Source organism: Lonchura striata, chromosome 14, assembly GCF_050655825.1.
Source record: "Lonchura striata isolate lonStrDom1 chromosome 14, ASM5065582v1, whole genome shotgun sequence".
NCBI lineage: Eukaryota > Metazoa > Chordata > Aves > Passeriformes > Estrildidae > Lonchura > Lonchura striata.
The window spans coordinates 4593261-4606363 of NC_140716.1; the positions used below are offsets into that span (position 1 = coordinate 4593261).

Below are 13103 nucleotides of genomic sequence, written 5' to 3' on the forward strand. Positions count from 1 at the left end.
ATTTCAGGCTTTTTTGGAATCCTAATGAATTTACATACAACCCTTAACTCATATCAGTGCTTAGCCATCACAAGCACCAAGATAAAGTTGAAGTTAAACTGAAAATGAGGGCAAGAAAATCTCATATTTTCTTGAGAGCAGGATATAATCAAGGGTGATTTGGATAATATTAAGCTATTTCCTGTATAATATATTTATTCTTAGAGTTGCTTCTTCTGGTTATCATGCTTGGTTTTGGCAGTTCCCTTTTCTCCTCCATATCACCAGTGCTACTATCTCATAAATGTCCCTGAAAAACTCTGACATTGTTTGTTGACTGGTGCAGATAAGATTTTCACTTAACTAGAAAATTATGTGTTTCCTTGCGCTTTAGGCTGAGGTCAATGTAATGTAATGGCCTCCCTGCATCCCCCTTGCCATTCACAGACTCTGTCACTCTTTTCCTATCCCTGGGCCAGTTGTGGTCCCTTTTCTTTATTCCATCTTCCACTTTCTCTGTATGCCTGCTCTTCCATACCAGGATATTTTTTTCCTGTGCCAGGAGTCTCTTATTTCACTACAAGATCCATGGTAGGTCTGTTCTCCCTGCATAATATTCTCTGTGTGCCTTCCAGTTCAGGTCAAAACCTCAGGCTGTAGCTTCTCGCCTGTTTCCTCTTTCTACCACAGGTTGTCTTGATTTGTTTTCTTCTCTGGGAGAGTCTTTTCAGAGAATTTATGTTTGAAACTGAAAAATAAGTGGAGCTGAGAAAGAATATTGTGCTAGAAGGTATTAATAGCTGAGGGGAGGATATTGTGCTGGAAGGTATTAATAGCAGTCATCATTTAGTTCCTACATCTCTTGCACAGGGGTTATAAGCTGCTGGTGCTGCTCTTCCTGTGTCAGGGACTTTGTATATATTCATTTTATGCCTCTGATTCTCCAGTGTTTACTGGAATCATCAGGAATATCTGTTCACAACCTGAACTTTAAATATTGGAATGGTTGATATGCATAGAAACACATCCAGGAAAATAGCAAAGAAACAATTTTTTTAAAAGGGGGAAAACTCAATGGTGTGTGCTCACTGTTTTTATTGTCATTAGAGTAGAACAGCATGTAAACAATATTTTGGGTGTTTTACATGTATAAGGGTTAAAGACTGTGACTGAGAGCTTCTACCTTTTTTCCCTTTGTTCCATCTATATCTGAGTCAGGTTCTCATTGTGACCTCTTTGTGTAGCTTAAGCTTGGGTCAATTTTTCCTTTTGGCCATTTAATAAATATTTGGTTTTCACCTGCAATGGCTTCAGTATCAAATGGCTTTACTTGGTATGTGTGTAACCCCTTGCAAAGATTTAAAAGCAGTAAGAGAACTCATGCATGGTCAGTGTGTCAGCTCAACCCTTGCTGTGCACTGTGGCTCATTAAAGAGGAGCAGAAATAGCTCCATGCACAAAAACATCAGAGTCAGCCATCAATGGATGACTCCAAGTAAGCTGGGAAACTTCCCGGCTCAGAGAATTGCCCCAAGGGTTTGTTTTGGTCAGTGCTGTTTGCTGATGACCTTTTTTGCTGGAATCATTTCAGACAGGTCCTGCTCTGCTCCCTGTGTGCCCCTGGACGAGGCTCACTCCGAGGACTCTGATGATGATGTTGTTGTCCCTCCCTTGCTGCAGGTGAAGAAAAGCTACACCCACTTCTAAGGTTTGCTAACAGCCTCTGTTGGGCTTGGATTATTTGGTTCACCAACAAAACTATTTGTACCAAGATCAAGCATCTTAAAGATGGAAAAAGGGGGAATATCAACCCCTTTTTAATGGCAATTCACCTGATTTCAGCCACAAATGAGTAATTCTTTGATGTGTTGTCTCTGCAGACTTTATGGCTAAAAGCCACTGACTGACTGTTAGCCTTACCCTCCTGGTATACAGAGAGTTTGGATTTAAAAACTCAACCAAAACACTTCCATGCTTTTAATGAGGATTATAAATTCAGTTGCCAAATTGAAATGAAAGCAATAAAGCCTTAAGATATTTAATTCCAAACAAAGTTTTGTTTCAGGTCAACTAAAAGAATTTGTTTAATCAGAAAATGGTAAATGACATAACTCTAGTTTTTAGCCCGTGTATGCAAAGGGTACAACTGGTATTTGTTATCTGTGCTTTACTATTTAAAATTTTTACTGTATCATATTTTAATATCTTTTTAAAAATTTTACACTGAACATTTAAAGTCTGTGCAGACCTTGTAAAGGCTTTTAGAAAGCCATTTCTTTGCTATAGGGCTATTCTAGGCCCACTGTATTAGCTGGGTTTTCTTATTTATTGACCTTTTCCTCTGTGTGTATGATTATATGTGTAGTACTGTTTTGTGTTGAAATGTCTGATGACATATTCAGCTTTTGGGATTTGTCAGGGCAGGTGTGTCATAGCATCAGTGTGCTGTGAAGGGATATTCTTGTGAGTGTTTTTTCTGCTTAAAAGGTCACAAATTATGTGTGTTTTTCATGGTCAACTTTTAATGTGTAAAAATACTTGACACAGGAGATGGAACTGCCTGGAATGCTCACCTGGCTACATTGCTCATATCTAATCCAGGCAGTTTGGATTGGGAGCAGAAGTGGTAGGTTGGATTATAACAGAAATTAGTGCTGCATCCAGAAAAAAGCACTCACAGTGTAATTATCCATGGAAAGACCAAAGGCCTGATGGGCTGCTGAGGATTTCATCAGAGGGGGAATTTCCAGGGCTTCTCTGCAAACTGTACTTTTTGACTGGATAGTTCCTACTGTTGCACTGACATCCTTCAAAGACATTGAAACGTGTGTGGGTTTTTTAAGGTGAGCTAGATAAATCATGATACTTACTGGAAGGGGAAATTAATTTTACAAGCATGTGGTGAAGGTTTTCTGGAAACACCAATGGTTTCTTTGTCATCAAAGAGTAATAAAGTCTCCTGTAAACAGAAAGCACACTCTAAAATATAAGATTTTTATCACCTTTTCTAAATTAAAAATCAGTCACCACTGTTTCTCAGAATACCAATAAGTCAGGGCTGTCTTAGCTCTGTGATTTCAATGAAGACTATCTGAGGCTTATCATAGTTTGTGCCAGTACTTAGAGCCAAAGAGGAAACTGGATGGCTGCAGCACAATGCAGCTGATTTCATTTAATGCCATCGGTGGAAATGCTGCCTGTGCTATTTCCAAAGGCAGTTTTGGGAGCTCTCCATACCCAAAGCAGTCTGAAGAATGTCATTTGAACTCCAACTGGGTATATTTTTCCTGCTGGTGCTTTGGTCACATGACTGTCATCTGCAGGAAGGATAAAAAAATATACATAAAAAAAAAAGGATAGAATCCTTTGGTAGAAGCTGGGATATGTTTCCTTCTTTTTCTGGAAGTCACATGAAGAAGAAGGGTTATTTTGCTAAATGGAAGCAGTGCTGTACTGAGTTGTTGTGTATAATATTTCAGGTCTGAAACTGTGACTCTGTCATGGATCTCTCCAGAGGGTAACCAGAGATGAGGCCTGACACATTAAAGGGAGGAGAGTGTGTAAAGTGTCAGGACCAAGGCTGATACCAAATACCTGCCTGGCTGTCATCCTATAGGGAGATACTGGGGCAGCAAATGCAATAAAGAAAACATTCTTTTACTTTACTGTGCTGTACTGAGCAATATGACAGTATTAGGAAATTGATACAGAGCAGAAAGTCTTGTGTTTGAGCTGAGCATGTGGCCAGCAGCTGTCTATAGACAAATTCTGGGATTAATGGGAGATTGGAGTTTGGGATGACCCAGACCCAGGCAGAAACCAGAGTGAAAAGGAGCAAGCGTTCTCTGGGGTGACTCAGAATGTGTCTAAAACTTTCTAAATTTGGGGATGCTATCTCCCAGCTATCAAAGATCTGATACTAACCTTGAGATGGCCTTCAAACTCATACCTTACTTTGGAAGGTAATTATGTGTTCACTACATATCAGGAGTTTGGTGTGCTACAATAGGAAGAGAAGCCTGCACAGTGTTAGCCTTAGGTGTTGTTCTGTTGTCCACTGTGATGGAATGTGTTGGAGTGAGTGGTGATTGACACTAGGTTTGGTTCTGTGGTTATCCATCTTCCTATAAATTTTCCCATGGGAAGAAATGTGGCACAAAGAAGGACGAAAAAGTCAATTTTTTAATAAATGGCATTTTTCCTCAACAGGGAGCCGAGGACAGTAAAAATCAGTGTGGCTCAAATCTGCCAAGATAGGCCCTGTACAAACACACTGTTTCTGAAAAACACCTCTGTAGAAAGCCCTGGAAACCTAGTGGGGGTGTCAAGGTCTTGAAGGAAAATTAAACTCCCCTTTATCCAGTGTAATGTAAAAGCACACTTCCCATTCTATCAATATGGAATAATGTTTCTGACTTAAAACCGTCTGCAGTTTGCAGCAGTGTTAGTTAGAAATTGTGTGTGAGTGCAGAGATCTGACTTTAATGGGATCTTATCTCTCTTGATCTCTTTTTGCCCTTAAGTGCCTTTGCCTGTAAATCTTTACTGAGGCATCAAGACCTGAAAAACTGTATTGTTTCCTGCATAGCTCTAAAAATAATCCCTGCACAGGCAACTTCTAATGTAGTCAAAATGGAAAAGGATTAATCTTGGCATATGAGAGCACCATTAATTTTTATGATCCTTTTAATATTTAGAACTGTTCAAGTATTTTATATAATTTATTTTGGGATCTTTGAAAAGCTAAAATAATTGCAATGAATTGTCTTTGAACTGTTGAATTTTGAAATAAAGTTTATAACCAAATATTTATGTGTTTCTTCTGCTACTGCTGTATTTGCATTGCCCCTCTGGCCTCTGCTGCACACTCCTGTTTTCTCTTTGCACCTGGGCTGACCTTTTATCCCTGATTTCCTGAGTGGACAGTAACAAGATAACTGAAACATGTAAGGTGTGGAATTTCTTTTCTTCTAGTGCAGATGCAAGGTTTTCCCATTGGGAATGAGCAGTGTTCCTGACCAAAACCTGGTGGAACTGAAAGAGTTGATGGGTTTTTGCTTTAAACACTGGTTTGGCAGCAGCTGAGGGAGAGCAGGAGACTACAGAGTTCAACAATTTACTGACACTGTATCCTCTCACCTGGGTTATTGTTGCTGTTTGTGAAGCTCTGGAATGAGCTAGGACATGTGCATTCCTTTCCAGGTCCACTGAAAAAAGCCTTTAAAGACTCCCTAAAGAAGCCTTCTGCTGGTTGATGGAAATTGAAGACCCTTTTAACTGCTGTGAAAACATGGGAATCCTGCAGTCATCCTCCTGTCAAGCAGAGTCCTTGGTGTAGGACTACAACAGCTACGAGAGTACAAGATGAGACAGTCTTTGTTGGATGATTTTATTAATTAAATTTTGCTCTTTTTTATTCTTTCCTCTCAGCTCTACTGGCATATTCTCTGCATTTCTTATGAGAAACTTCAGTTTTAAATCTTAAACACCAGAGGTAATCCATGAGGCATGAATGGAAAAATTTGGTATTATTTCTTGGAGCAGACTGGTCTTGAATTTAGTTGAAAGCAATTAAACATTCACACTTACTTATATTAAGCCATAATTTGTCTTCAGCTGAAGTTGGAATGCCCTTGATTCTTGCAAGCTTTACAGCATCTCTCTGTGGTAGGTTTGTCAGCTAATGAATTGCTTGCCTCATACAAACTTTTTAAGGGGAGAAAAAAAGTTTCATTCAATGGGCATCATTAAGAGCTGCAAAGAGCAAAATTTCCATGTTAGACTTCAGGATATTAGGGAAGGATTTTCAGGCATGGTTGGTGGTCAGGTGCTGCATCAGTTCCTCTGATGTTTCCTTCTGTTTGCTGAAGTGCTGCTGTGCTGGTGGAGGCAGCACTGACATCCCTTCCCAATGCCTGCCTGGTTTTGGTGAGTTTGGCATGCTGGTTACACGTGTTTGTATAATAATGTGGTGTTCAGTAACCACTGCTGCTGTGCTCAAGGAACAGCCTGGAACAGCAAGAGCTGCTGTGAATTCTCAGGGATTCACTCTGCTCTCATTCACTGATGAAGCTGCACCCTGCTCCCTTTGCCCCTCCCTGCCTGGCCCTCCCAATTACCCTTTTCAAATCTGAGCACTTGGACTCCCCCTGCTCTCCAGGACAGTGTTTGTGTTGTTCCCCTCACCAGAGCTGTGTCTGAAGCAATGTCCCAGCTCAAGGTGTTGCTCAGGCTGTCCCAGCTCCCCTCTCCTGGGGAGGGTTTTGTCTCAGGGCTTCTATTGCTGGTAGTGTGAACAGAGCTTTCATAAAATCATGATGCTCAAAATGGTCTGGGAAGAAGCAGGAGGGACATCATGTCCATTGCCAAGGGCTGTCTTCCCTCCCTCATTGTCAGCCAGACAACCCCACACCTGGATCTCATTCCTGTCCCCTCCTCAGCCCATCAGTTCTGCATGAAAATGAAGGTAAACAGAAAGCACACTCTTAAATATAAGGTTTTTATCACCTTTTCTAAATTAAAAATCAGTCACCACTGTTTCTCAGAATATCAATAAGTCAGGGCTGTCTCAGCTCTGTGATTTCAATGAAGACTATCTGAGGCTTTATCCATTGCCTCTGCCTCGGCAGTGGAGCACAGCTTGAAAGTCTTTGCTGCACTGTGACTTTAGGGATGAAATACTGTAAGATCTGTCACTTGGTTACAGGGCTCATGTAAAAAAAGGCTGTACTTGAATGGCCTCTAGGTACATGCATGGAAAATTAGAAGAGCTTTTAATAAATGTGATTGACCATGAGTGCCTGTAGTACAAGTTACAACGTTCTGCACAAACATTGCTTTGCATTGCCATTATCGAGCAATAATCCTTATTTGGAACTTATAGAAATTGTGGCAGAACCTTCTATTTATCTAACCTGGAAACCTTTCCTGAACAGGCTCTCTATAATCTACTCAGAGAATTGGCAGTTTTCTTTCCTCTCTCGGCAGATATTTAATAGCCACTTTCCATGCTAGTAAACCTTCATTATTATACAAAATGTACCAGAATGTTATGAAGAAATACCTTAAATAATTAAATAGAAATGAAGAGTGACAAAACAAATGAACAAAGTGCAATTTGAGCTGTGTTATTCTTTCCTTTTTATGTTCACTTATTTGCTAATTTGCTGAACTTACTGGACTGCAGTGGGTCTTGCTGTGATTAGAGAGAGTTTGCCAAGTTCCTTTGTAATTGTTTCTTTGCAATTAACTAAATAATAGAATGTTCTCTGTGTGGCTCTCTGGGGAAAAGAGCGGGCAGGTGCTTTTGCAATAGGATTTCCACATCTTCCACCCATTTCCCTAGAACTCAGTTTAAAAAGATCAGTAAAACATGAGAAAGAGAGAGAATATCGCCTCAGGACTGGAAATGAGAGAATTAACTTATTATTTCTTTCAGTTGGCTAGAAGCTTTTTTTGCTGGCCCTGGTAGTGGCTATTTTTTGTGTAAACCTGAAAGTCCCTGGCAGGATGTCAGAGGAAAGTCATGAAGAGCCAAATGTATGTTCCTGCCTGCAGATGCCTCCACTCAGGGGAAGTCCTTCAAGCTGGGAGCAGAAGTCAGCTGGGAAGATCCCTGGTTGTACTGGGAGAGCAAGGCTGGAGACAGAACTGGCATGGAGGGGGCAGCGATGTCTGGGGGAGGCTGGAGAGCAGCCCTGGCTTTGTTATTTCCTTTGACTTTGAGCAGAAAATTACAGAGGAAGCCCTGGGAGGAGAGGAAGGGTAATTTTAATGGAGGCACAGCTTAGCTCAGTGGGAAGGAGCACGGAGGGATGGAAGGACAGAGTTTATGGAGCAGCAGAGTCAGAGGTGTGGCCCAGCAGTGGCAGCTGAGTGCCAAGGCTTGGTTGCCTCCCTGACCTCCCCATGACCATCCGTAATTTAGTCCCTGTCTCAAGAGGGTAACTCATCCATCTGCTGGCACTTGGAGTGCAAACTTGCCTTTTTCTTTTTTTTTTTAATCTGTATTGTTGGCTAAAACCTTTTGGAGCACATATTAGGTTTGACAGTCAGGGGAAGACTCCCTGCTCCACATGATATTAAAAGCTGAATTATTTAATTTCATAGTGAATCAGAAAAAATGGGTAGGAGATTGCTGTTTTAAAAGGTGCTCTCATTGCCAGTACCACTTCAGCAGTAGGGATGTCTGGAATCAGAAGCTTGTGAAGAGTGAAAAATGCTACATTTCTTGGAGGGCTTTTGTAGACTGCCTGGTGGTCTCAAGAGGATGGAGGACAGCACTGGCTGCCTTATTTTGGAGGTTTGAACTAGTCTTTTTATCTTTGCTGTCTTTAATGTGGAGCACTTCTCATCTGCCTATTATGTCCATTGATTCTTTAGCAAAGCCACTGTCAGGGCAAGTTAGCAAACACTAATACTGCTCTTTGGGTTATTTTTCAGCAGGATTACCAGTGAACAGGCTGACATTTGCAGTTTGCTTTGCTCGACTGTAGAACTGCTTTCCATGCAAGGGTGATTTACTGTTAGATTTTTTTCCTGGGATGTCAGGACAGTGTCTCATTTATTCATTTGGCTTTGGCAAAAGAGAGTGTACCTATTTGTGTGGGAAAGAAAAGAAAGGCTGCTATAATCTAAACATGAGAGCCTTGATAACTGTCTTGTCATGTACTCAAGAGTTCAAATGAGATCAAATGAGAGATGCTAGACATCCAAGAATTGCAGATATTTCTTTGTGATGTGGCACAACAGGCTGAGATGCCATGGAAAGTATGGCTAGTGCTGGATCCTGTGGTTTGTCTTTTATTTCTCATTTGCTGAATCCATTCTGCTTTTCATTTTCCCATATCATTATAAATAATTGTGGGGGAGAAATGAAAACTGTTGATGCCTCTGTTTCTCTGTAATCCCCAGTCCTCATTCTGCTCTAATTTAATCCAGTTGTCTCAGCAGCAGGAGGCTGAGGGGAGGCATGCACACCAGCACTGCTCCCTTTCCCACTCACCCCCAGCCCTGCAGAGTGCCTCAAACACCCACCCCCATGGAACAGCATCCAGCTTTTCCTGTCATTTATTCCAAAACCTTTTGTGCAGTTTGATTTACGTCAGCCCTGTCAAACAAGATCTCAGTGTGGCGTCCTGGCTGCATCTTCTATCCCCTGTCCCTCTCATGCTGACAGAGGTGCTTGGACTTGCAGCCTGCTGGAGGTTTTGTGTCCATCCAGAGGCTCGTGGCTGTGGTTACAGCTGCAGGACAGATTCCAGCCTTGAGTGTTTCAGTGCCAAGCTGCATAAACTCTGTGTCAGAAGGGGCTTAGGCAGAGATCTCTTGCTCCCAGTGAGGTCTCTCTGCTCCTTGTCTTTGGGTTTAGAACTGGAGGTGAAATATGTTAGACCATTGGCCCTTGAAATAATTCCTTCTCCTTCCATCCATCTATCCTTGCCAGCACTGTGAAAAAAACAAAAATAATAAGGAAGAAAATAAAATCGGCTGAAGTTTAGCTGTCCTCCTGCAGGAAAATCAGCTCTTTTCTTGGAGAAAGCTGGAGGGAGTTGAGGTCTTGTATCTTGTACCCTTGTGTACCTTGTACTTGTGCACACAGTGTGTGGCTCTAAACCCTCTGACGTGTGTCTTAATTCTATTTGTGAGTGATAAGATTTTTTTTTTAGCTGTGTTGATAATACTCATATGAAAATCCTGTCCTAGTCAAAAGCTATTGAAGTTTTCAGAACATCAGCAGAAATATGTTTATGTGCTCTAAGGGGTTAAATGGCCCATTTTAGCATTTTTGGTCCCCTTATTTATGAAATGCATCAGTCAGGACAATGTAAAGCACAAAATCCTGGTGGCATTTGGGAAAAGGAATAAAATCACACTTGCAAAAGAGTGTCTCCATAACATCTACTGATTGCCACCCTTTAGGAGAAAAAATTGTTGGTGTTAACCTTTTTTTTCCAGTGGGATACGCAGCATTCCAATATTTTCTAAGTTTTCATGGGCCATCACAGTTTCTAATTCTAAACAGATGAGAGTTTCTCAAGCATTCAAGACCTGGAAATCATTTGCCTGAAGTCTGTTAGAGGACTGGATGGTCCTTTTTTCTCTTTCCAACTCCAAATTATGTTGAGTGGTGTTTAAAAGACAATGCTTTGAGCAATCAGCAGTGGGTGAGGTGTGCTGCAGCAGGGCTGTGATGGGGGCACAGGGATGGAGAGACTGAAGGTCTGGGAGATGGTCTGAATAGACCTGCCAAGTTTAGGAGCTCCTGCATTAATGCTGGGCCACGCTGCGTACTTACAGCAAAAATTAAATTATTCATTATATTCCTTTTAAAAGAAAGTAGCAATTTTTTTAAATGCATTTCAGTTGCAACAAGAGCAGTACAATCTTTGTAATAAAGTGAATGAATTTGGGATAGCTGCTGCTTATTATTTTTTCTGTTTTACCTCACTATCCTAGCATTATCCAGAATGTTTATGTACTTACTTGTTTCTGACGTGATCCCCTGAGAAGGTATACTCATCGTTTTTACCTTTTACCCAGAAATATTTTCTGTTCTGTTTAGAAAGAAATGAAAAGCCTTCCCCATTGTGTGAGAGTGTTATCCTTGGGAAAGTGGTGTGTGAGTGGTTCTGTGAGGAGCCCACCTCATGCACAGCTCTGTGGTGTTATGCAGTTAGATGCTGTCATTGCTGAAATATTCAGGTTCTTATTTATGATGTCATCAAAACAAACTGAGAGTTGTAGGTTCCTTCAAGCTGATGAAGCAACACACTGGCTTTGGGTCAGGGTTTGGATGAGGCCAAACCTGTGCCTACAGAGGGTGGAAGCTGAACCAGAGCACTGCATATCTCTGTGGAACAGGTGGAGGGCAGACTTGGAATCACTCAAGAGACGCATCCATGTCTTTAGACACCTGAGTACCTCCAGAAATTTCCCCCTGAGTTTTGGGCAAACAACTGCTGGGGCAGTCAGTGCTGGGGAACAAGCTTCAGCTGGCATGGAGGCATTGATGTGGTCATTGGCACAGGGGCTTGGATGTGCTGAGTGGTTTGGGTCCACTTTGGGGTTATTTTGGAGGGGGAGGTGTTGGTGTGAGGGGTGGGATCTGGGTGTGGACACCCACCCTTTGCCACACGTGGCCCTGCGCCCAGCACCACAGAGTCATTAAGGTTGGAAAAGACCTCCAAGATCACCAAGTCCAACCATCAACCCAGCACCACGACCATGTTCACTATTAAACCATGTCCTCAAGTGCCGTATCCTCTCATTTCTGAGGTATTCAGAGAGATTCCAAGACTTTGTTCAAATTATTGTTTTATTATTTTTCGCGTCGTGCTGTCACACAATGAGAGGCGTCTCCTTAATGTTCACCTGTGTTGCTGCCCTTGCCATGTGTGTGCCCAGCCACGGGAGTGCCGGATAACATTCTGCCTCCAAGAACTGCGAATCGGGGAGGCACAAACTTGCTGCCTGTGCATCTCAGGATGTGCGCTGAGACGGACTCGAGAGGAGCCAACAAAAAGCGACTTTATGCCCGCCTTTACCACTTGCTGCGACACGAATCGCTTTTACCCCGCTGGCTTTTAGGCTAAGCCCAAAACGCACCTTCCGCTGGTAGGACTGCAGGGCAGCGTGAGACCCACAGCACCAGGAGCTCCGTGGGGGAACGAACGAGCCCGGCGGGTCGGGGCCCGGCGGGTCGGGGCCCGGCGGCGCTCCCGGGGAGCCGCGCGGGCCGGGCCGGGGCGGGGCGGCGGCGGCGGCGGCGCCAATGGGAGCGGGCGGGCGGCGCCGGGGCGGGCGCGGAGCCTCTGGGCGAACAAAGAGGGAGCGGGAGCGGGCGGAGGGAGGCGCGGGCAGCGGCGGGGGGGACGCCCGGCCATGCGGGGCCGGCGGCCGCGGCGCGGGTGAGGCGGGCGGCGCTCCATGGCCGGCGGGTCGGGGTGAGGCAGGCGCGGGCATGGCGGGCGTGAGCTACTCGCCGCCCTGGTGGGTGAGCCTGCTGCACCGCCTGCCGCACCTCAGCCTGCGCTGGGAGCTCACCGCCGCCGACTTCCGACCGCACGACGCCGAGTACCAGCAGGTGGGTCTGACGGGGCCGAGCGGGGAGCGCAGCCCCGGCTGTGCGGGGGCTCGGCCCGCCTGGAGGGAGGAGGAGGAGGAGGAGGCGGCGGCCCCGCTGGGCTCCCCGGGTGGGTGGCCGAGGGTGCCGTGTCCCCCCCGCTCCGGCCGCCGCTGGGGCAGCTGCCCCGCAGGGCCGGGGTGCGGGTCCCGCTCCGGAGGTCACCACCCCCGGCGGGATGGGCAGCAACGCCGAGCCGCCCCCTGCCTGCCCGGAGCCCGAGGTCTTCTTGGCAGAAGGTGAAATTATAGACCGATAAGATCACTGAGGTTGGAAAAGCCCTGCAAGATCACTGAGCTCAACCTTCCACCCCATCCCGCCGTGTGCCCACCGACCCGCATCGCGGAGCGGCCCCGGGCAGGGGCGGGAGCCAGCGCTGCTGGGTGCCCCGGCCGGCCCGGCGCTGCCCGGGCCAAGGCACCGTCCCGGCCGGCAGCCCCTGGCTGCCCGCAGCCCGCCGTGGGCTGAGCCGGCCCTGTGCAGGCTCCGCTGAGCGTCCCCTTTGATGCCGCCAGCCCCGCAGCGAGGCCAGCAGTGCCTTTCCAAAACCGGCTGCCTGCCTGCTGGAAAACAGATGACTTAATGCACGAGAGTGGCGTTAGCATCAAGTGCACAGGAGGATGCTCGCAGAATACTTGTGTGCAGCTTTTTTTTTTTTTTTTTTTTTTTTAATGCTGCTTAGCCTGTATCCTGTGCTTGGTTGGCTAGGCATGTAATTAAAATGATTGTGGAGTGAATCTGTGTGCTCCAACATCTGTGTTCTCTGCTGTCATCTTGGAACAGAGCTGCAGTGACTGCTGCCTCGTTTTGCCACGGTCTCTGGTTTTGAAAACACCATTTTGCTTTTCTGAACATACTTACAGTGTCCTATATACACAGCCTGCTATCATGCACACAGCAATGAAGGCTAAAGCATCTAAGCAGTTCTTGTTTATCTTAGAAGTAGAAGGCATTAGAAATACTTTAGGAAGCAGTATATTTTGGCTTTTTGTTCTAAACA

At 44.8% G+C, this 13103-nt stretch overlaps 2 protein-coding genes and 1 long non-coding RNA gene across 9 annotated transcripts in view; 2 read left to right on the plus strand and 1 right to left on the minus strand.

Moving 5' to 3' along the window:
- IQCE (IQ motif containing E) overlaps positions 1 to 7089 on the plus strand; it is a 28573-nt gene extending 21484 nt beyond the window's left edge. For 4 of the 6 annotated variants that reach the window (XM_021539677.4, XM_085591682.1, XM_085591680.1 and 1 more), the window contains 2 exons: positions 1571 to 1687; positions 5182 to 7089. In XM_021539677.4, the coding sequence (XP_021395352.4) occupies positions 1571 to 1686 (116 nt within the window). In that variant the 3' untranslated portion in view covers position 1687; positions 5182 to 7089. Of the gene's footprint in view, positions 1 to 1570; positions 1688 to 4953; positions 5100 to 5181 lie in introns of those variants that run through there. The other 2 variants (XM_021539678.4, XM_085591684.1) reach the window with 2 other exon arrangements.
- On the minus strand, positions 485 to 11726 carry LOC146766065 (uncharacterized). The gene is made up of 2 exons (XR_014958387.1): positions 11587 to 11726; positions 485 to 9426 (listed from the first exon to the last, which is right to left on the minus strand). It is a non-coding gene; the product is annotated as an uncharacterized LOC146766065 (long non-coding RNA).
- Positions 11727 to 11866: 140 nt separating this feature from the next.
- The window catches only part of TTYH3 (tweety family member 3), a 74130-nt gene continuing 72893 nt past the window's right edge, over positions 11867 to 13103 (plus strand). For both annotated transcript variants that reach the window (XM_021539680.4, XM_021539682.4), the window contains exon 1: positions 11867 to 12064. In XM_021539680.4, coding sequence (XP_021395355.1) covers positions 11942 to 12064 — 123 coding nt within the window. In that variant the 5' untranslated portion in view covers positions 11867 to 11941. The remainder of the gene's footprint in view (positions 12065 to 13103) is intronic.